Source organism: Lates calcarifer, linkage group LG8 (genome assembly GCF_001640805.2).
Source record: "Lates calcarifer isolate ASB-BC8 linkage group LG8, TLL_Latcal_v3, whole genome shotgun sequence".
Classification (NCBI taxonomy): domain Eukaryota; kingdom Metazoa; phylum Chordata; class Actinopteri; family Centropomidae; genus Lates; species Lates calcarifer.
Window position 1 is genome coordinate 15811637 of NC_066840.1, and position 23464 is coordinate 15835100.

The window sequence follows — 23464 nt, forward strand, 5'->3', positions numbered from 1 at the left end:
TCTCGAGAACAATTAGACTGTAAGCACATGAAATGTAGATGCTTACTTGGAATGTTTCATTTAGAAATATGACAGAGAATTAAAACAGTTTTTGTATTTAATAAATGCAGGAGGACAAATGCTGCAACAAAAATAATATAAGCGGCTTAGTAGGCCTATCCCGCTTCTATTTTGTCTTTTAAGTAACATCCAAATAACAGCACCACAACCAAAGCCCTCTGAACTTTTAAAGGAACCTAAACTGTATTAATATGGTTGACAATGGCAGAAAAACAGTCTTGGAGCTTTCACCCCATGTATTTTTGTGGCCATCCAGGCAACTGCCCCTCCATCAACCCCCTTTCTCTGGAATAAAGAACATCCTTATTACAGCTAGCCAAATGTCAGGTCACTGTAAGCATATATTTCAAAGAAATGTAAAATTAGTGCACTTTTGACCTGAATTCCTTTTGATATAAGGTGAAGTAAATTGGTATATATAATGGCAGACATCATTCGCATGTTTAATGGTATAAAATGCTGACATCTATATGTACAGGTACAAAGTATAAAGCTTTGCTAGAGGCAGTGGAGCAGAGGGTTTTTTTCATTACCTTATTCATCATAATTCTGACCCATCTGACTGCCACAATAACCCGAGCTGCTGCAGTATATACTTTCCTGAGCAGGATGAGGACACATACTCACTTTGTATGTCATCTTTAGCCATGCACCATTGAATGCCCTGTTAACTGTACTTCATATGGTTTCCAATCACTTTCCCTTTTAAGCAGGAAATATTGTTAGGGAGAGGTGTAAATTTTTGACACAGGAAACAGGGAGTCTAAACTAAGAATGAGCTGTATGACAATAATAACTTACTACAGATGAGTTTAGCCTCTGCACCAGTATTAGTACTGAAGCTGAATTCAAGCTCTCGGGCTTCAAAAAGAAATTTCCTCAGTTCATTTCTCTAAAATAATGAGGTGTTTGTTGAAATTTACATTCCAAAATACAAAAACCAAGCAAACATGGACAAATATGGTATGTCAGCAAAACTGTAACTTGGGTAAATGAAGCAAACATTTTAATGTTAGCAGTGTATGCATCCTAAAAAGGAAAACTAACAACTTTTTCAACATTTATCAATGGCCAGGTGAAACAGAACGTCTCATGTATCTGTCATCTCCAAGGAGGACTGCGATTTTTTAACAGTGAAATCAAGCAAATCTATTAAATAAGACTCAAAGTGAGGAGCTCAAAATTAGAAAAAGTAAATCCTTTATAGGGTAAATGACAGTGTTCAGTCTGTAGCATGGTAGGGATAATACTGTTTAGTTATTAGTTTTGGGACAATATAATATTTTTAGGATAATGTGGTCATAGGGGTGTTTGCAGCTTGCTTACCTTCAAGGTAAGACTTTTGAGGGTGTGTGTGCGCGCGCGCGTACCTGTGTGTATGTGCGTGTGAGTGAGTGGCAGACAGACAACAGAGATTGAAATCGAGTGAAAATATACAAATTAATAAGATAAGATCAGCAAAAATGACAGAAAGAGGAAACAAAAAGAAATATGAGAACGTGCCTCACTGAAAGAAAGAATGCGCGTGACCTTGTGACAAATACACCTGTATCCCAAAAAACACGCGCAGTCATGGCGCAGTTAATAAACCTCAAATCTGAGAGGAGCGTTTGCTGTTTGCTGTGTAGACTGACCACAGGAGATTCAACTCAAGCAAATCAACTGAAACAAATACGGGTCCGGGTCAGTCCCTGACAACTGAAAACACAGGACACTGCTCCTGTATGAGAGAACACCAAAGGTTTACAGGCGGTGCGTTAGTGTGCGCAAAATTGCAAATCTGCAAAAATAGCGTGGGCTACTAGAAATTCTAAGATTAAAAAATAGGGGGGGGGGGGGGAACTTTGAGTTCACATATGAAAATGCATCGATTGGGATTAACCACACATGCCTGATCAAAGAGAATATAGACACTTTAATAAAATATAGAATACATAATTAATTATACAGTAGGCTTATGTACAGTAGAACTGTATGCTAATTAAACGTTTTTAATAGTATCACGAACACTGTGGTTTATGCTCACACACTGGTCTTACTTTGCACAGAAATGTGAAATATACATATAATACAAACAAGAATACGAATGTGTAATGAAAGAGGGCAAAAAGTAGAACTTCATCAAGGGGAGGAAAAAACCTACTGAGCCTCGCAGTATTATAATTACAGACAAATCATGCTTCAGGCCCATCACGCAGGCTTATTGGGTCTAATTCAACGTGAGGAAAGATCTTTCAGATATTTATTCCATCTTACGACATACATAGACATGAATAATGTTTCTATACTTCCCGACATACGTTACAGCTAGTTTACATTCAACAAAGACCCCTACACTTAGGGTTACATTCAGCAAGACTTTTCCTTTTACTTTCCAGTAATAGCCTATAAACTCAGAAGACTCAAGAGGCAGATTTCCATAAAACCCTTTGTCATTTTTTGTCTCACTTGAGATAGATATCTTTAATACTTATGCAACACAGCGAACAATTAGGCAGACACACTTTGTAAAAGTTCCTATATCCCACTGAGGGGAGATGTAGCTACAAGGCTACAAGCCAAACCCAACCAAACAAGGCCTCACAACAACAAATAAAGCTCGGCACATTTCGCTATGTAAGATTTCGATAGGATGACTCGGCGTGTCACAAAATATTTGATACAACATTCACAAAAATACAGAGAGTAATAGAGATACAGCTGTAACTTTTTAGGTTATAACATGGAAAAAATAGGTCCAAAAAAGTGTAAGTCGACCACATATGTCCCCAACAGGAACTCAGAGGGAGGGGATGTTATTACATTGCTTTGGTGGGAAGGAGTCCACGCCGCTGTGGCATGTGTACCATCCATTGACAATACTCTTCTGAAAGGGAGAAGTGGAGGGGAAAGTCCTTGAGCTCTGGGCAAAAGTGTGACCTGTCTGGCCGCAGGGATACTGGGAGGACTGGGACCTGTAGCTGCCTCTCTGCAGCAACAAAGGGTCCAGGAGGGGCTGTGACCTGTGTGTGGAGTAGTCCAAACTGCTGTCAAACGTGTGATGGAAACGTGACCTCGGGGTCGACTGGTCTCGACTCTCTGAGGGGGACAGGGGGACGTCGTGAGTCGAGGTGGGGGGGTGAGAGGGGCTGATCTGGGTTCCATCCGGGACTCTGGTTGACCTGGCCTCGGCGGCGGCGTGACCCCCGTCGCCGGGACGCGAGTCGCCGCTTTTGGCGACGTGGGCCTTGCTGCAGTGGAGCTTCATATGCTTTCGCAAGGAGCTTGGGTGGGTGTAACACTTGTCGCAGCCCCTGACCTTGCACATGTAGGGTTTATCGCTGGAGTGCACGTGAGAGTGCTTCTTTCTGTCGCTGCTGTTCGCAAACCTCCGGTTGCAGCCCTCGAACTCACATTTAAAAGGTTTTTCACCTAAACGTGCAAAAAGAGAAATGACGGCGAGTTACGAATATGCTCACAGGCCCGTGCATGCTCTCCCTGGCCAAAAATGCTACTAATGTAGCCTACGTCCAAAAAGTACACTCCTTATACCTAACAATGATATCTGAAAAGTGAGCCTAAAACCCCAAAATGCACATCCAGGCTTCACTCCACACTGTAAAGTGTCTGATCTCCAGCTTCCAATCTGTGACTCTGCAAACACAGAGCCGCTTATCAGGCCAAATCAGCCTGGACTATAAATGTTTTTTAAAAGTCGCATTTGTACAGTAAATAATTTCTAATGTGCAAAAGTCACTCAAACACAGAGTTCAAACTAGTTGCTGAAACTTTGCTGCAGTCCTGATCGCAACAAGTGAGAGGCAGCTTATCTGCGGACTGAATCAACAAGGCTGCAGTTAAACATGCATTAGATTCTGATGAACCTGCCAGAGCAAATGCAAAGATTTGTTTAAATTGAGTTATCATGCATAGCATGAATTATGGCTATCAAGATGCTAATTGATATTCTGGCACAAAATTGCCTACAGCTGCGGCGCTTCTGTCCCTTCTGCACACACATTAACACACACACACACACACAGAGATGTAGTAGCGAGCAAATCAGTAAGAGCTGGACTCATAAATAAAACTTAAATAGTTTCTGTTATCATTTACAGGCCTGCATGTTAATGAATACCAGTCTTTCGGAATTTCAAAAAAAATAAAAAATAAAAAAATAATGTCATAAATTATGTCTAATTAACGCACTACGCATGTGCAGTTGTGAAATAAATGTCATTAAGCGTCCCTTTCTCTGTCTCTATACTCTTTGCTTTCATTAGTAAAACAATTTACACCACAAGTAAAAGGCTGGAGCCTAATAAATAATATTTTATTCAGCAAGCCATTTTTTCTGAGGGCCACTCTTCATTTGATAATTATATTTTCAATTTAAAAACTACATTTCAGTATAATTACACCTTGTGAGATCACGTTTCTACTACAAACCCTTGATGTGTGTGAAAAGAAGTATAAAAGAAGATTGTATAGGAAATCCTTTTTAGAGAGGATATTACTCTGCTCATATCAAGGGCGTGCAGAGGGAAAGTCTCCATTTTATGACATATGACATCATTTCACTGACAAGTAAAAGGCCTATCAAAAGTGAGGATAAGGCCATAAATAAATTATCTGTATGAAATGTGATTCATTTTCTTTACACTAATAATTATTTCCTTTTGCTGAGTGAGGTCAACCGTTTACTCACCCTTTTTTATTTCCTACCACATCAGAGTGTGATGTGCTCTGCTACTGTTTCTGAGCACAGGAGATGAGTCCCTGGGAGGCAGAGACAGCGTAACGGCTACGTCACAACTCTCCGGTGTCCCGGCATTTATTTAATAATTTCACTGAATGAAGTGGGAGAGGCACCCAAACCACTAGGCCTGCAGACTGTACTCGTTTGTAACAGGCTCACTACTAGGCTACTACTCATCTGTGGTTCCTGCATTGAGCCTACAAATGTTTTTTTTTTTTCTTCCCCCTCCTGTAAAACCAGGCAATCACAGAGAGACGGTGAGAAGCAGCACGAGAAGCTTTGCATAATATTTATCATTTTAATCATGTAGGCCTGAATAGAACCAGCACCCTGAAAAAATAAAAATATAATAATAATAATAATAATAATAATAATAATAATAATAATAATAATAATAATAATAATAAGTTTATACAATTTGTTTATGTTTATAAAATTCCACAATGAATTAAGTAATGAAAGAGAAAATTAAAAAAATACGTTCACACGGATAAACACTGCAAACTGCTCAATATTAATGAAGGAGTTTGTGAAGTTGAAAATACTGACCACATTTTATTAAAATTAAACCTCAGAATCAGAACGTATTATTATTATAATTGTTATTATCATTGTTATTATTATTGTTGTTGCAGTTGTTATTTAATTCTATGTTGCATTCTGGTTATTAACTAACCTGTGTGAGTCCTCTTGTGGATCTTTAGATTTTCTGATCTTGCAAAGACTTTCTCACAGCCGTGAAAGGGGCATGGAAAGGGCTTTTCCCCTGTGTGGACTCTGACGTGGTTGACCAGCTTGTATTTGGCTTTGAAAGGCTTCCTGTCCCTCGCACAATTCTCCCAGTGACACACATATTCAGAGTGCTCTGGTCCTCCGACATGCTCCACTGTCACATGGGTGACAAGTTCATACATGGTCCCGAAGGCTCTGGAGCAGGGCAGCTTCCCAGCCCCCTCTTGGCCGTCACTCCACTTGCACACCAGCTCGTGCTTCACTGTTTGTTTAGAGCACCTGAGGAAAGCGTCGCCTCCTCCACGCTGAATTGCCATGTTCAGGGGTTTGTACAGACCCAGGAATTGTGTGACAAGTTGCTGGCTGTTTCCCTTGGGGCTGATGGCTTGGCCATAAGGGTGAGTCCGGGTGAGGAGGTCGCCAGGTAAACCCAGCATCATCTGGCTGCCGAGGTCTCGGGACGCGTCGGTGGAGGCGTGGGCCTGCTCCTGATAACTTGTGAAAAAAGCATGACTTCTGTTGTCTCTGCAGCCAGGAAAGTCACGATACCTTCCAATCCCGCCATGTTGGTTAGCTCTTGATGCCAGTTGATCAGTGACGGGTGGCATGCCGGCTCCAGAAAGATTGGCTCCAATGATAATGCCCCTAGGGCTGTGCTCTAACCGGTGGCTGGGGTATCCAGAGTCTGAAAAATTGGGAACCGAATGGTCAACATATGCACTGGACCTCGTCTCGGGGTAGTCTCGCAAATTGTGCGAGGGGCAGAGTTTTAAGGAACTGCCAGTGGGGTGTCCCATGTGCTCTCCTGCCAAAGGTGGCAGCACCACGCTGGGTTCAGTATTGCTCTCCCCGGGGTTGACGCAAGAGAGAGGGCAGCCACTAAACCTCGAAAGGCTTGTCATGTTTTGTTGTGACGAGTTTGGCTATGAGTTTGCAAAATCAACCAATTCAGCACTCAGGATACACCTAGAAATTCTGTTTCCATTTTCCTTGTTGTATATCATCTGCATGTGAAATTCTTGGCCGTGAACTTCCCAGAAGTAGGAACCAGACTCAATTTCGTTAAAGTTGGTGTGAGTCCCATGCCGTTCACTTTGCCCTCTTGATTTGTGGCAATAACCGTGGTAGTAAAAATGCTTCGAAACAGGCCATGGTGCAATATAAAAGCACAGCAGGCAAACCTGCTTTTAAAAAGGGAGCTTTGGGATTGGTTGGAATGCGCTGTGATTGACAGGCGCTGGGCTTGTTTTAAAAGGGACACGCAGGCGTTCACTGCACGACTCCGTTTTCAAATATCGCACAGAAAATGCTTTGAAATGTGCCGCGATACTCCCAAATATTGCTGCCTCTTTAACTTCAGGCGCCTTCTTACAAGTTCCCTTATCTGAATCTGCGCGTATGAGAAAATGTACAGGTTAATGTGTAATACTAATCACCCGACAAAAGTCAAGTGATTAAACGCGAGACATGAGCAAAACACAAGACAATCACAGCCTATCTACCGTCTTTTATTTCACTGGAATTCTTGCCAAAGCAAATGTCCCACACTCCTGCTCTGCAAGAATAATACAGAGACTGGCCAGTGCGTGTCCAGGCCAATTATTGTCAAGACCTGCATTTAGAATGGAGTGCCACATTTGAAAACAGTGAAAGTCACAGAAAACTAACTCTAACGATTAAACCACTTATTTGAAATTATTTAAAACTACTAGTAATGCATTTGTGTCATTATCCCGCATGATCACAAAGTATAAGGCTGTACTTTTTTACGTAAGGTTACTCTGCCCCCATCAGAGTGCCGCGTTACACTTGAAATATATGTATTTTCATGAAGGTACAAAATTACCTGTTGCTCTCTTGTACTACGAAAAACTAAAGTTTGATATAGCAACAAGTAGCCTTGTTCTACACAATGCAGCGGAACACCAACATTTCATTATCATCTTATTGGAAAAAGTTATTTCAGATTTCCCAGCAGCGTCACTGGGGAGTACTACAGAACAAGATGTACTACTTTACCTTTGAGCCCAATGTTAACCAATTCTATACATGAATCCTCTCTCATTAAGCTTAAATAAATTAGTAATCATCAAAAGTGCACCATGCGTCTTTCAGGATAGCACAGACGTAAAATTGGTTATGTAAAATGGAAATTGTGAAACGTGACAAACAGCAGTGGTTGGGCTCCACTGTTAAAGGGAAACTCAGATAAACTTTCTTACTTTGGGGTGCTGTGAGGACAGCAGCTCCAAGCCCTCCACGCTCCTTTAAGTGCAGCACATATTTCTGCACGTCTCTCTCGCCTTTGACGTGGCTCTGATTCTATCAGCGCACTTTCCTCTAGCAGGACCACTTCAGCCAGATTCTTTTATCTGTTGCTTTTATTTAAATCTACAAAACGTGGCACTGGCCCCGAACTGCAGCTTATAGGTTTAAGGTGAAACCCCCCTTATTTCCAAAGACCAGAGCTGGCGGAATTTTCTACTTTTATTTAAAAAAAAAAAAAAAAAAAAAAAAGGGGGAAAAATCCTTTTCCACATTGTTATGCTGACGTCACCTGCAGTGGATCCTAGGCAGAGACAAAGCATGGGGGCCCACTTGACATTAAGTGCCGCAAAATAGTAGACAGGCCCAGAACCGGCCTAATTCTGTCATGATTGTAATGGACGCTCATGTTTGTCAACCTTTAACCCGATGCATTTCCGAAAATGATTGAGGGCTGAAGGCCAATAAAGCGAAAGTTTCCAATCTGTCATTCAGAAAGCATAAAGCACTGACAGACCTGCGCCCCCAAATGATTCCAGGTTCTTATTTGCAGCAAAAAAAGGCAAAACAAGAGAGAGGACCATCTAGAAGAACTGCACTTTTATGATTTAATATAACACGTTGATTCTATGAGGCTTGTTTAGCCTCATATTTTCAATATATGGAGTCATAGCAAGTGAGGTTTGCGCTATAGGCCTATTTGATAACTACAGTTATCAACTGCAGCTAATATTTTGTAATCTACTGTTAAAGAACTTAGATCATTTAATTGCTCATAACAACCAAATTTGTTAATATGTTCAATAGGCTCTTAATGTGGTCATAACTTAATGAGACTTTAGTCTAATAAGTAGTTTTCCATAAATTACAATTCTATTCATTTCTCTGCAATACACTATGTAAGTCAAGTAATAACACAATGAGCTAAATGACTGTAAGTATTTAATTAGTAAATTTATGGGTTTAAAATTTGCCAAATAAGTTTAATAAAATTGTAAGGATTAATGTTGGAGTGGTAAGATTAGCTTCAGCGAAAAACTGTAAAATTATAAAAGTAATGGCAAAGACATGTAAATATGCACTTTGAGTATTTTTTTACTTAGCTGAGGACTTTGTCGTCTTACTATAATGTCTTACAGTATTTTTTGTTAAATTTGATTAAATATGCCAAATAATCAACAATGTAGCATTTTAAATTAGGAAGCTACAGGAGTGCTTATACAACTTCAGCCTCAATATCTATACTGTAGCAAAATTTAGCATTTTGACATCCTGCAATCCCTCTCAACCCTCCAGCTTTATCAGTCCGGTCATTTATTTTGGTTGCTTGACAGGCCAGACAAAATCCTAGTGACTGTTGCACACAAAATATCACTCCCAACAATCAAAACATTCATGTCAGGGAATACGCTTTACATCCATAAGGTCCAAGTCTTTCCCAGTACAGTGAATATGGAACTAATGACAAAGGCGCTATGCAGAGATGAAATGAAACAGAACACAAATGCCAGTCAGAAGAGCAGAGATACAGAGTAACGCCATGGTGTATGCTGGACTGAAACTTCATCAGATTTTATTTTTTTAATGTGGGACTGCAATTAGAAGAATTCTTTTTAAAATAATCTTTCGCACAAAGGCCATAAACATTTACACAAGGATTTATAAATACACGTTAATAAAAAGAATGAGGAGAGAAGGATAGAGAGCACAGAATTGTTACATCAGGTATCCAAATCTGTCTGTGCATATGTGTGTGTGTGTGTGTGTGTGAGAGAGAGAGAGAGAGAGAGAGAGAGAGAGACACAAAGTTAGTGTGTGTTCATATATGTGGCACAAACAGGAATGTCCATGTGTGATTTTATGTGTGTGTATGTTTAAACAACTGCATGCATTAGTATGGAGTGTGATGAGATTTTATAATTGATGAGGGATGGCAGTGCAGTCTTGCCATGACTTTATGAAATTTAGATGAATTAACAGGTTTGGGATGAGTCCATTTGCAGACAGATGCTCCAGTAAATCACAGCAAGAAGTCAATTAGCCCTCTCCATCAGCCATATGAAGGCAAACTTCAAGTACTGTAGCAGTCACTCAAGATCCAACTGACCATATAATTTATGAAATATAGACAACAATCTGTGGAGTTATTGTTGTACTATATGCAAATATAAACCTGAGTTGAGTGAAGCAAGTAAGAAATGACAAAACATTTCTGGGACCATGTTTCTCCCATTACAGACAAAAAACAAAAACACACAGCACAAAAATACCCAACAGCGATGCAATATACAGTCAAGCATCACACTGTGAAACTTCAAATTACAATTCAGTTAAATTGTCATTCATCATATAAAACTCTGGTATCTATGGTGACAAAATCCTAGTCATCATCAGCTGCTCCACTTACAGAGAAATGAAAACTAACATCTAATCTGATATGGCTGCAAGAATTTCAAAATATAGCGCAAAATGTAAATATTTGTCTTGTGAAAACACAAAGCGTTCTGGAAATAAGTAGATGCAAATGTTGCATGCATAAACAGTATTCTCACTGAAAAAAGTGTGAGCCAAAATGATATTTTATGTTATCGTTTTATTTATATGAAATCTACTGGGTTATTGTATGAATGCAACCCAGAATTTGAGCCTTTACACTATGATGTGGGCTACGCAGAATGTGAGAGAACTGAGAAAGGTGTCATGGAGAATGCGTCCCATGCAGCACACAGAAAACAACAATTCATTCTCTCATTTAATCAAGGCACAGACATGGTCTGCGAGTTGGGATATGCCACATTAAACCACAGCAAAAACCTGCAAGTTCATTCAACACAATGGTCATTTAGGTGAAAACAGTGAATCACTGTACCCTTCATTTAACTGTGCCGCTGGGATACATTGACCATTTTCTGTCTGTTTAAAATGTAAATACGCAAAACGCATTCGTTTACAGTGGTATTTGATAAATGGAAGTAATGCTGGGCTGTGGTTTTGCCATTGGCTTAGGGAGATGAAGATTTCACTTTTGTCTGGTCACTATTGAGTTAACTTCCAGTCCACAAACTTGTCTATAGCACTAGCGGCCTGAGCCAGCCAAGCATAGTATAGGCTAAAGGCCAGACAACATGGACTAAAAAAAAGAAATTACCAAACTTTGCTGTAAGAAAAAATACAGATGATTGGCCTGCCATAGGCCAATTTGTTTATATAAGAAAAATAATTATCATGCATCTAGGTCATTTATCAAATTATGTACAGAAATAACCTTTATAGCTGCTGACTAACACCTCTAGTTAGAATAAATGTATAAATGTGGGTTGTTTACCATTTAGGCTGATGGTTATGTTCTGCTCTTTTCCAACAGCATGGGCTTACTGTCACAGAGGTATGCACACTACAATATTGTGATATTTTAAGGTAACGCGCATGCTCAGTCAGAGGAAGGTTATATTATAACCAATGGGCTATCCCAACGCCCAATGAGGTAATCCCGGCAGAGATAACTAAATAATCAAATTATGCATACTGCAGTCCTGCAGAATAACCTGCGATAATCTATCACCTTCCATTACGCCCACGTGTAAATTATCATTAAAGATTTTAACTGTGTCGGGCATTTGAATTCAAGAATATTCAGGCCTAAGTAAATGGATATCCATCTAATGATTTTATGCAATTAAAATGAACATCTATAAAAATTTAAACAAATATATAAAATCTCCTGAGTGCAAAACTACAAAGTATAACTGCCCAAAATGTACCAAAATTGAATTAAATTGAGATGTCAAAAAAATAGAGGTGAAAATGTCAACGAGCGGAGGGCGGCGTGCTCGAGAAGCGGTGTAAAATATTTGGGTAAAAAATGGCTGCTGTGAATGAGACAAACGCTTAACAAAAGTGCAGCTCTATAAGAGGTCCATAAAGCTGCCTTTCCCCCTCTTTTAAAGTTTCCCCATTTTCTATTGTCCAGTAAAAACACTATTAAAGCGCCTAGGCAGTCTTGCTTTCAGGCCAGAACACGTGGATTAATTTTTTTAAAGGAAAAAAAAATAATAATAAAATAAATCACCTAATAGCCTATTATTGCAATTCCTGACTTTTATTTGTTTTGATACTGATGAAAGACGTATAATTAGAAAATGAAGCCCCCAATGGCTAAATTCTACATTTGCAAAAATATACTGAATAAAGCATTTAATAAATACCAGTATACCAGAGGAGGCCTGCAGTAGTTTTAAATTTAACTCTCAAGCAACAGTTGCTTTACATTAGGCCTAGTTGTTGACAGCTCCCCTTTTTCCCAGCAAGAGCTCAGTGCCTACGCTGCTTGCTCTGTCGCTCGCAAACATTTGTGACTCATCTAAACCATGTTACTTAATTATTTCATAGTGATAATATGGCTGCAAATACACGGCACATAACCCTAAGTGGCGTAAAGAGCCTTCACGTTTCAACAAGCCAATAAAATATGGAGGGAATATAGGAAACTTAACAGGCTGCTTGTCACTTGTGAAAGTTCACAAAGGTCGCCATAAATCTCATATTGCAAACTGCAAAGGCAAACTTTGTTAACTACGTGTGCGTGTGTGTGCTCATGCTACACTGTGTGTGTGTGTGTGTGTGTGTGTGCACGCGCATGCTGTGTGCCGTGTGAGAAGACGAGTGTGTGAGAGTGAAGGGGGGAGTAAACTGTGAGAGGCTATGCCTTCGTGGTGAGAGAGAGGGAGAGAGGGATAGGGGGGAGAGAGAGAGAGAGAGAGAGAGAGAGAAACAGAGAGAGGAGGAGGAGGGGGGTGCAGCTCACCAGAGGAAAAAGAGATGAAGTGAATCTCATTCGTCGTTTTCGCTTCAAGATAAGGTGTTGAGGTTATGTACAAAAAGCACAAGTGTTGTACTAATGTGCACGACAGCCATAAAAAACAGAGGTATACAGGTCCTTACAACAATTAAATTACCATATGAGTAACAGGCCTAAGCACTGAGCAGGCTATGTTAACTTCAAGAAAACCAAATCCCATGCAACCTCCACGGGCTAAATGCAATAAAGTGTAGATTTACACACTTCCACAGCATGCAGTTCACACACAGGCCTACCTCATGCCCCTTTCTTACCAACACAGAAAGACGACGGATAAGTCAGAAAACTCACCTTTTTCAATCTATAACTCTTTCTCGAGGAAATGTTCTGGGAGTGAATGCGGGAGGATGAGGGCGAAAGCAGAATGAAGGACTGATTTGAAGAAATTTTTTTTCTTTCTTTTTTTTTTTTCCTTTCTTTTTTTCTTTTTTCTTTTCTTTTTTTTTTAGTCCAGATCCCCTAAAATAAAGAATGTGAGCTCCTTCCTGGGACAGATTGAGGGGGAAAAGGATGTGAAAGGCTTGGAGTTAAAAAGCGCCGCTTGAAGCACTCAGCGCGTCTCTGAACTTGATCAGATTTTATGTGTCCTGCAGCGAGTCAGCGGCAGCCCCTGTGAAACTTGCTCAATGGCACGAATTTTTGGCTGAGCGAAAAAATCTCAGGATATTACAATTACTGCCATCTTTCTTTCTGTCTTTTATTCCTCCGTCTTACACCCTATAGAGCTTTTGCGAAGAAAAAATACCCCCCCCCCCCCCCCCCCCCTTCCCCCTTTCAAGCGGCTTCAAGAAAGCCACATTTTGGAACTGTGCCAAGTACATTCAAGTTTTTCAGTTAATAAGAGCCAAACTAGTCACATAAAAGAGACAGATAACACAGATAAGTCACCTATATATAAAGTAGGAGACTGATAGATATAATGCGGGATAACTTCATTCATACTGTTTCTGTAAAACATCATAAGTGCTCCACTAAGTTTGAATCTGGTTAAAAACATGTAGTAAGTATTATAGCCTGCACAGATTATATATTTTTTGATTTATAAAACTGTTTGGGAGTTTCTTGAGGTGCATAAATCAGGTACGGCTGCATAAGGCACACCACATACAACACGTACAGGATCTGCGCTAGAGTGCTCGGTTATACCTGCAAAATAATGCCTGTAAGAGCCAATCAAATGAAACCAATTGAGACGACCTGCCATCTTCAATACCAAACGGTGCCAATCACCAGAAATCTAGCCAATTAACACCCTCCTTCACGGTCACGTGTCGGAGGGGTAGCCGAGCGCCGATTGGCTGCCGTGGCACTGCCTCCCGAGTTCATTTATGTTCTGGGAGTGAGTGATTGACTTTATCAGTCCAAGGACATCATCCGCCTGGAAAGGGGGGGAAGTTTGATCCTCTTTCTCACGGATCGCAGTCAACGGGAGTTTTTTTTCTCCCAACTCTTTTACGCATAGGATTTTTTCTCCGCTTGGCTTGGTTTGTGTTTTTTTATTTTAGGATTTTCTCGCTAAACGTGGTAAATCTCGGCGCGGTGTCTGCAGCTTGCGCGCTCCGCTAAACTGGATTTTAATTTTGTTTTCTGTTTTCTTCCCGTCTCCTAAGTTTTGCTCCAAGCTCATGACTATGCTTCTTGACAGCGGTCCGCAGTTTGCATCGTTAGGAGTGGGGGGTTTCGGGACACCGCGGCACCACGATATCGGGAACAGAGACCCGAGTCTGGGACTGAATCCCTTCACCGATTCCTCCCACTCCGCAGCTTTCAAAATCAGCCCCGTGGCTCACGACATCGCCTCCAGCCAGACATCAGCTTTCACCCCGCAGGCCAGTGGATATGCAGCTGCCCTGGGACACTCGCACGGCGGGCAGGTGGGCTCGTACGGTGGGGGAGCGTTCAATTCAACACGGGACTTTCTCTTCCGGAACCGGAGTGTTGGCGAGTCCACAGCGCCGAGCGCCCAGCATGGGATCTTTGCAGCTTCGGCGGGGAGCCTCCACGGGCCGCCCGGGATCACCGATAACCCCGGACATCTGTTGTTTCCAGGACTTCACGACCAGGGGGTGAGCCACTCCTCACCGAGCGGACATGTAGTTAACAGCCAAATGCATCTTGGCTTACGCGGGGACATTTTCGGAAGACCTGATCCTTACCGTCCGGTCGCAAGCCCTCGGACGGACCCCTACGGGGCTCAGCTCCACAACTACAACCACCCCATCAACATGAACATGGGGATGAATGTGCCGACACACCACGGTCCAGGGGCCTTCTTTAGATACATGAGGCAACCCATTAAACAAGAATTATCCTGCAAATGGATAGATGAGAACCAGATGAACAGACCCAAAAAGACTTGCGACAGGACTTTCAGCACCATGCACGAGATGGTCACCCATGTGTCCATGGAGCACGTCGGCGGCCCCGAACAGAGCAACCACGTCTGTTACTGGGAGGACTGCCCGAGAGAAGGGAAATCTTTTAAGGCCAAGTACAAACTCGTCAACCACATCCGTGTGCACACGGGCGAGAAACCGTTCCCATGCCCGTTCCCCGGATGTGGGAAAATATTCGCCAGATCGGAAAATTTGAAAATCCACAAAAGAACACATACAGGTAAGGCACCAACAATCTCACGGCACGAGCGTTCATGAAATAACATTTTTTTAAAAAGTGGGGCTCTCCCGAAAACACATGATCTGTGTTAGACATTGTGTGCATGTTTTTGTTGTTTATAAGAACTATTTGAGAACTTGGCCCCATATTTAGCATGTTGAACAGTTCCCAAAGTATGTTACCAAATTGTTTGTGCTGTTTTCTGTATTATATAGAAACACAGTGACAAAATAGTGTTGACTCAATAATGCTGAAAATATGATGTGCTCCTGTTGAGCAACTTTGGTGTGTTGTTGAACCTCATTTTCATTCTTGTTGCCTTTGTGCTAAGAAGTTGTGTGTGATTCACAAAGATAGATACTTTCCTCACTTGTCAGAGTTTAAGTGCATTAGCAGCGTGAGGATATTTAGGCAGACTTGGGACTCTTGTGCTTCATGGACGTCATATACAATTACAGCTATTCAGTTTGTGGTTGAGTTACTAATTCTCACCCTTGCTCAGCTATTGCATAGTGCAGAAATGCCCTGTTGATTCAGTGTTTACTATATAAGAGCAGACGCACGGAGCAGGCCAGTAGTAGCATGAAGGAGCAGGCCTCTTGAATAAATAAAGCCTGACAGAGCAGTGTGTGTAGTAGTGGAGCTGTATCCATGTCGCCCCGAAAATGTAGGTTACGGTGTTATATAATAGGCTGCAGACAATTTACATCTCCGGGCTTCTGAGTTTACCATGTGGTGTTACGATAGGGAGTTCTCTGTGTGTGTGTGTGTGTGTGTTTTGTGCGGGCGATTCACGGTGTGTATTTAATCCTGCAGGTGAGAAGCCGTTTAAGTGTGAATTTGATGGCTGTGACAGACGCTTCGCCAACAGCAGCGACAGGAAAAAGCACATGCATGTGCACACATCAGACAAGCCATACATCTGCAAAGTGTGCGACAAGTCATACACACACCCCAGCTCTCTCAGGAAACACATGAAGGTAATTAACGTCTTCATTACTCCTTAAACACATTAACACACACACACACACACACACACACACTCCACTTCACTCCACCCCACCCCCTCCTCCTCTGCCACAGACAGTGACTATCACAACTTCAGGCATTTCTTAAGATGTTATAGCACTGTCATACTGCGTAAAAACACCATTTAAGATGTTTAGTCCACGAGTGACACTTACACTCTTGGTTTAATTAAACAATTGAAATACAGGAGTGATGAGTTGTGAGTATTTCACTTGTCTGTAATTTCTTTGATGCTAGATTTACAGCGTTGTTTGATAAAAGTAGCCTGAAGCGTTGCAATTATCTCTGTCTATTGATATATTTTAAAATCATTTACTTTAAGAGAAACTACATTTTCAGACATGTTTTTTTCAGGTTATAGAAGTTAGCGTGTCTGTTTTCAAGTTTGCTGTGTGTTTTTGTTTACTGTTACCTTATAGTTGCCCTATAAAATCCGGAGTTAATCCGCATTTAAGTTCATCTCCCTTCTGTCAAGCTACCTTAAATGCACCATCAGGACATGAATGAATATTATACGTCAGTATCAATAACTCACTGCTCATATTCTCCTTTTTTTGCAGGTACATGAGTCTCAAGGATCTGAATCGTCTCCAGCAGCGAGCTCTGGATATGAGTCGTCCACACCGCCAGTGCTGGTCTCAGCCAGCACCGAAGACCCGACAAAAACACCGCCGTCAGCCGTACAAAACACGTCCGGCCACAGCGAAGGACTGGCACCCAACTTTAATGAATGGTACGTTTGAAGTCAGAGGAACAAACCCTCTCAACAATGTGGACCACGGGGTTGAGGATAAAAACCTTAAAAACTATTCCTGCTCACTTTTCACACACACACACACACACACACACACGTACACACACTCAATCTCTCTCTTTCACTCACACACACACCCACACTGTCAGACACACACACACACACACACACACACACACACAAATGGGATTGGGACAACAACAACAACAACAACAACAAGAGGAGATGAGAGCAAAAGCCAGCACCACGCAGGCCACGTCCGTTCTCAGGATCACGAAAATCTGACTTTGATTCCGCAGTTTTGAGGAAATCAAATAAAAATAAAAAATAAAAAAAAATCACGAATAAATAAACGTAATACTTTCTCAGTATAAATAAATGTTCTTTTTTATCTTTTAGTTTACAGATTTCAGAAAAAAATTGTTTTATTTTTCATTTTATGTATTTTCTCAAATTTTTATTTAAAAAAAAGAATAAAAAGGAAAGATTATTTCATGCTGTTTTATATGACGGTGACGCGCTATTGTCGCCTCTTCAATTGATTGTTGGAACTTCAAACAGTCTTAAGAAACGTGCCAAAGTCTTTGTCATGAACTTGAACACAGAAAAAAAAAATCATAAATAAATATTATACTCGTGAATGTATTTCCTTGTTTGATGGGGTCGAATCTGTTGTCAACGTCCGTTTTCAGGTGGAGAAATGTGGTATTAGGTTACGATTGTTACCGTTGAATATAACGTTGCCTTTTGTTAATACCGTTGTAAATACATATCCATGATGCCATATTTATCAATTTGTAATTTAATTATGGGTATAAGTTCTGAGACTTAAATGATATTTATGGAAAATGTTTTCTAACAAGAACTGTACAGTTTTGGTCATAACCAGCTTAACATTGAACAAATGATAAACTCTAAAGCTCCAACATCGCGATTGTATCCTTCTGTTTTTTTCTTTTTAACCAATAGGCCTACATGTGTCTTATTTGGATCGAAGAAATCATCTATATGAATATTATGGATTTGTCTATATATAATGCAGATATTTCCGTCACTTTTATTTTTGTTTATGAGACCATTGACATGTAAATCCTTGACTTTGTAGAACTGAGTTCAGTTGAGCTGAGAAGCTATAAAACGGTTCTGTTGATATCTTTATTTTCGGTTAAATTTAAACTTTTTGTGTATTTTACTTTGATAGAATCAGAAATAGATGTCAATTCGTAGCATAAACTCAGTATTGGGGGGGAAAAAAGAGGAATGAACCCATCAGCCTATTGCACTCCTATACAGGTCTTAGACGAAGTGTGCGAAGTTCATGATTTCCAAATCAAGGTGACAGTTATTTTGAGTATTTCCAATTCGGGTCAAGCACCCAAAATATATGCGCCAGTATGGCAGTCTTTATAGTTCCAGCAATGTCTTTGTGCAAGTATGTTTAAATGTGTGCATCGGCAACAATGGAACTGTCACAACACAGTATCTTCAAAAATAAAAAAAGTTTTTTGTCTGTCAGCTTGCATTGTTTTAAATGTAATTCTTCTGTGAAACTAAGCGTGTTATTTGTTGTGGTGTTGCATATAGAGCAGTTTGATTACACATTTGCTTGTTTTGTGTGAATAACTTGTCAAGATGACATTTTTTGTGTTTAACAAAATTTAGTGGAAGGAATTCTAGGTCTATGTGGGGTTTTTTGGGGGGAGAATACGTTCAGTGGTTAAAAAAAAGAGTTACAGCATTGCATTGTAACCTATTCTCAAGAATTAAATATTATGCATACACAAAGTATATTGTACTCATATGAGAACAATTTCAGACCACCAGCACTACTTTTAAAATAAAATGTAAAAAACGGTACCTCGTGACAGTGATATATGAAATAAGTTTATTTAAATAATTTAAGGAATATATGTTTTATATGCTATTTTCTATACCTTAATTTAAAAGAAATACTTTTTCTTATTCCCACCACCTTTCTGCCCCATGTCCAGAGGTCAGAGAAAAAAATATCTGATGTATAAACACAGCTAGAATGTGATGTTGTAACACTTTCTGGGAGAAATGGGTCACACTCCAAGTTATTCCTGAAGAGCAAAAATGTTTTACTGATGAACTGTGTCACTGTGCCACATTGAGGCAAACCATGTTACAACAGCAGGCCTATGCGTTAGCCTATTTAGCTACCAGAGGCAAAGGTTCCTTGTACTTTTTAGGCTACTGTATGTTGGTTTATTTGTTTTACCAACTATTTATGAAGAAATGTGAACGGAAATTTTGACTGAAATTAAAAAAAACATTATGAAAAGCGACTTCCAGACTGCGACGTTGATTGTTATTATTTACCAGTGTTGTCCTGCTCCCTGCATCCTTATCACATATAGTCGACACTGTTTGCCATGCTGTTTGTATCAGACTAGTAGGAGTCACTTGAACTTGACACTGATTAAGGCGCCATCTTAGTATCTTGGCTGTGTGTGTGTGTGTGTGTGTGTGTGTGTGTGTGTGTGTGTGTGTGTATGTGTGTGCGCGTGTGAATGTGAATACTGAAGAGGAGGGTGGGTGGGGAGGGCAAGTTAGTGGACCACTTCTTGGCACAGAGTGGGTGGGGTGGGGGGTTAGATGGGGAGGTGGGTCATCAGTCCATGGCTAAAAAGTTGCACATGCAAAGTTTTTTTTGTTTCGGTTTTTTCTAAACTGAGCGCTTACAAATAATAATCCTGACGTGCAGACTGGAAGACGGGCAACTGAGGACACTGTGTGACCGTGAAAGCAGAGTCGGATACGTTGCCAAAAGTGGCGCTGCCTCAGCGTCTCCCACTACCCGATTAACAAGGAACCGCTTCATAAAAACAACCAAAGGAGTTACCACACATCAATGGACGCCATAATAAGCATTTAAACGGCGAAAAAAATCAGCCTGAATCACAACAAGGGCTCATGCACAGGCCTGAAATCTCTAATATTATACAGCAACATTTATCCAGTTTTAGGAAACGATATTTGGTTAAACGCAGGGAAAACAACAGAAGAGCACAGTGTGTTATTTGAAAGGCTGCTGTAAAATGAAGACTTTACTGCTTTACTTCCCATTCAAGTCTAAACCAGAGGAGTGTTTTTACAGCCACCCCCCACAAGGTGCTCTCAAACTCTCCACCCCAACCTCCCCTCCCCAATATTCTTCAACTACAAACAGTTTCAGGAATATTGATTCAAATTCTGTTTTTTTTTTTTTTTTTTTTTTTTTTACTCTTGCGCAAGCGCACCCCTTGCATTCCGTTTGATTTCATTTCTTTTCACCCCCTCTCCTCTCCCCCTCCTTTTCTCCCCATCCTCCTCCTCCTCCTCCTCGGCTCGTCTAGTCGCACATTTCAAGTTCCTCCTCTCAGACACCGTGACGTCAAATAACCGAGACCCGGCTTTCTCCGAAACACGGCGGGCTCTCATCACACACATGGAGGCTGCATTTTTACGCAAGCGTCTGGGATGTGCTTCACAGAAAAGTGCTCTGACCTGCAGCGCGCTGATCATCTTTAGGGAATAAAAGGCAAAATATGATAATTATTTTTTTAATGGCGTCTTTATGGATCACATCTGTTTTCCCTTATTACATCAGATTGCTGTGGATTTAGGTCATGACTGTCATCTTAAACCGGGCGAGTCAAGTGTAACTCTGCCAATAGGTTTTCTGACTTTTAGGGATGTTTATCCTCCACCGGGAATAGCCCGATGTTATTGCCCGTGCATGCGCTTTAATGCTGACGCCCAATACAAGTCATCAGTTTGCCCTATATGAGAAAGCAGCGCAGGCGATTTAATCCAGTAGAAGAAGAAAAAAAAAACTTGAAAGCCTCCTTTTCTGGTGGATTCTCAATGGATTAGAAAGCAGTGACGGTCACGTGGATGCAGTTGTGTAAAGACTAGCGGCTGTATCATAACAATACCCCATCTGCAGCACGCTACAACTGGCTCTGAATGACGTTAGCGTTCATTCATCTCCAGTTATCTTATGGAGGGCTATACTGAGCTGCGGTGTGTGGACCAGGAGGATGGCAGCTGACTGCTGGCAGCGTGCAGTAGCCTATAATCTCTCTCTCTCTGCCTATGGGGTCTTACTTGAACTAGTATCAGGAGGAGGAAGGGAGCGGAGGCTGCATGAGGGGGAAAAAAAGCAGGGTTGGGTTGTACTCCTAGCTCGTGTCTGCCCGCTGAAGTTTGATATCGGATTGATTGGTCAACCCCAACCCCTTCACCTTCCCCCGTCTCCTCAGTCGCACAGAGTATTTGCTGGCTAAGCGGGAGAGTGCGCTCTAAGAGGATAAACCGACACAAGGCAGGTCCCCAACGCCTTTTGTCACGCAACGGCTATGATCTTTTAAAAAAAACCCGGCGGCTAATTTATCACCCATCAATAATTTAGTAATTATTAGACGTCATATGCACAGACTATATCTCTGTGAATTAAAAAGCAGGAGTGAAAAAAGCTATATCTGCACATGCAAGACTGCCTGTTTGAGGCTTTTTTTTGGCACTGTTTAAAGCTGTGCAGGGTGCAGAGTCTTGCTCAAGGGCACTTTAGAAGGGCACGTGGCCCTTGATCTAAGCTCGAGACATTCTGGATAAAAAGGGACAGCCCCTGCACATCAGCACAAGACTAAAACTTGTGTCTGCAACACACCAGGGTGTTCACCCCCCCTCCACCCACACCCACACACACACACATAACACATCACTCCTTTTCAATAGACAAAGAAGCCACCAAAACTGAATCATCATGAATTAATCCAGTCATCTGACGATGTGTGTGAAATGCAGGCTTTATCTTTCCACATATAGCAACGGAACAAGTTAACACAGTGGATTACTGGAGATATGTAGGGCAGTCGCTCCTTTAATCAAGACATTAAGCCTGTACGGGTAACTGGAATATTTTGTCACCATGACAATTAGATTGGAGTGAGATGGATTTGTAACATCATAAGAGAGGGGGGGCGGCATGGCTTGATAAACAAATCATTGCATAAGAGCTAACATACATCTGATAATTGCCTAACCGAGGGCTTCCATTTGCGCGGAAGTTAATATGCTCGCCAATTATCGAGGCTTATTTCACCTCCAGCAGGGTGTTTGAATATGCATTGACAAAGTACCTTAATCCACGGTGTGTCTTTATACCTTAACGTGTTTCATGGCTCTTGTGATGCAAACTGATTAACACAATGGCTTTGTCTTTGAGTTCAATTATTCTTCAATTGACTCCTAACAGACATTTACATACCAAATCATACTGTATACTGTAGCCCGCAGGCATTTCTGCTGATGAGGAAGTGAGTGAAAGTGGTGGGCCTGCCAATTCTGAGACATTACAAAATGACACCAAGTTATTCAGTGACTACAGCTCAGGCAGTTCTACATAAGCCTGATTAAATGTCTGATAGATTAACAGATCTGTTAAACACACTGTCCCTGCTCTGCTCCTGCCACAGATAGCAGCCAAATGCGCATGATAAATAAAAAATACCAAAGGGCCTACAACATTAGATTTATGGTTAATGGTGCCATCCTTTCGCCATCAGTTACAGCCCCCAACACACACAAAACACCCACCTCTCAAATAATATTTCTATTATGCTATGGGCTCAAAGACAAACTATTAGTGGGATGTCCAACAGGAGACAGCGCTAATTCCCCAACATCTGGCGGGGTGTCAGAAACTTGATGAATTCCTTATCAGAGCAGGCGCAGGAATCAACGCTAATAGGTCCCCGGAGTGAGGGCTCCGGCAAACGCTCATTCAGCAAAGCAGATGTTCGGCAATTGTGCTTTGCGTTTGTCTTTTGACAGATATATTTTCAACACTTTTGAAAGGTGGTAAATGAGCAATTGACATCCTTTTATTGGCCCGTTGCTCTGCCCTGAGCGCTGCGGTAGTGATCCCCCCCGTCAAAACCGGGGCAATAACAAGAAGCCCCCACCCTCCAGACGGATGAAGACTAGTTTTATGAATCACTGAACTGCAGGTTATTGGACAGGGTGTAATGCTGAGGTTTAAATTGTTAAACAATGTGTATCCTAAACTATCACCATCTGCAATTAAATCTTTAATTAAACCCTCATAGCACAAATGTGTGTTTGGCTTTTATATCACCTGCCAAGTCAACAAAAAAGCTGCATTTGTTTCAGAAGGCGTGAATGGCGTTAATTCAGCACTTTGAACAAACTTTTCACCTGAGAGCTGCTTCGTCACGGTACAGCCTCCGCCTCGCAGGACGGGTTCTCCCCTGAGGGGACGGACAAGCAGCGCTCACATATTCATCGCCCTTTCAAAATGAAGAGGACAATGCTCGTTAATGTCCCCTTTTTTCTCGAGAAAATGAATTTGAATTGGAGAGTGCCTTTCTATTATTTAAAGACT

General features: G+C 41.2%; 2 protein-coding genes and 1 long non-coding RNA gene across 3 annotated transcripts in view; 1 reads left to right on the forward strand and 2 right to left on the reverse strand.

Annotated features, from left to right (window-relative positions):
- LOC108872579 (uncharacterized) overlaps window positions 1-13353 on the reverse strand; it is a 34230-nt gene extending 20877 nt beyond the window's left edge. The window contains exon 1 of the long non-coding RNA XR_001959244.2: window positions 12945-13353. This is a non-coding gene — a long non-coding RNA (uncharacterized LOC108872579). The remainder of the gene's footprint in view (window positions 1-12944) is intronic.
- On the reverse strand, window positions 1956-6738 carry zic6 (zic family member 6). The gene is made up of 2 exons (XM_018660348.2): window positions 5475-6738; window positions 1956-3471 (listed from the first exon to the last, which is right to left on the reverse strand). The coding sequence occupies exons 1-2, from the start codon at window positions 6430-6432 to the stop codon at window positions 2840-2842; spliced, it is 1590 nt and encodes a 529-aa protein (XP_018515864.1). The 5' UTR covers window positions 6433-6738; the 3' UTR covers window positions 1956-2839.
- A 295-nt stretch (window positions 13354-13648) lies between the features above and the next one.
- Window positions 13649-19361, forward strand: zic3 (zic family member 3 heterotaxy 1 (odd-paired homolog, Drosophila)). The gene is made up of 3 exons (XM_018660349.2): window positions 13649-15269; window positions 16086-16249; window positions 16859-19361. Exons 1-3 carry the CDS (start codon window positions 14279-14281, stop codon window positions 17039-17041), a joined length of 1338 nt encoding a protein of 445 aa, XP_018515865.1. The 5' UTR covers window positions 13649-14278; the 3' UTR covers window positions 17042-19361.
- Window positions 19362-23464: the final 4103 nt, after the last annotated feature.

Coding starts and splice junctions, on each gene's coding strand:
- zic6 (XM_018660348.2), bottom strand. CDS start 6,432: ATGACAAGCCTTTCGAGGTTTAGTGGCTGCCCTCTCTCTTGCGTCAAC. Junction 3,472..5,474: donor CCACAAGAGGACTCACACAG/GTTAGTTAATAA, acceptor TTGCACGTTTAG/GTGAAAAACCTTTTAAATGT.
- zic3 (XM_018660349.2), top strand. CDS start 14,279: ATGACTATGCTTCTTGACAGCGGTCCGCAGTTTGCATCGTTAGGAGTG. Junction 15,270..16,085: donor CCACAAAAGAACACATACAG/GTAAGGCACCAA, acceptor TTAATCCTGCAG/GTGAGAAGCCGTTTAAGTGT. Junction 16,250..16,858: donor CTCTCAGGAAACACATGAAG/GTAATTAACGTC, acceptor CTTTTTTTGCAG/GTACATGAGTCTCAAGGATC.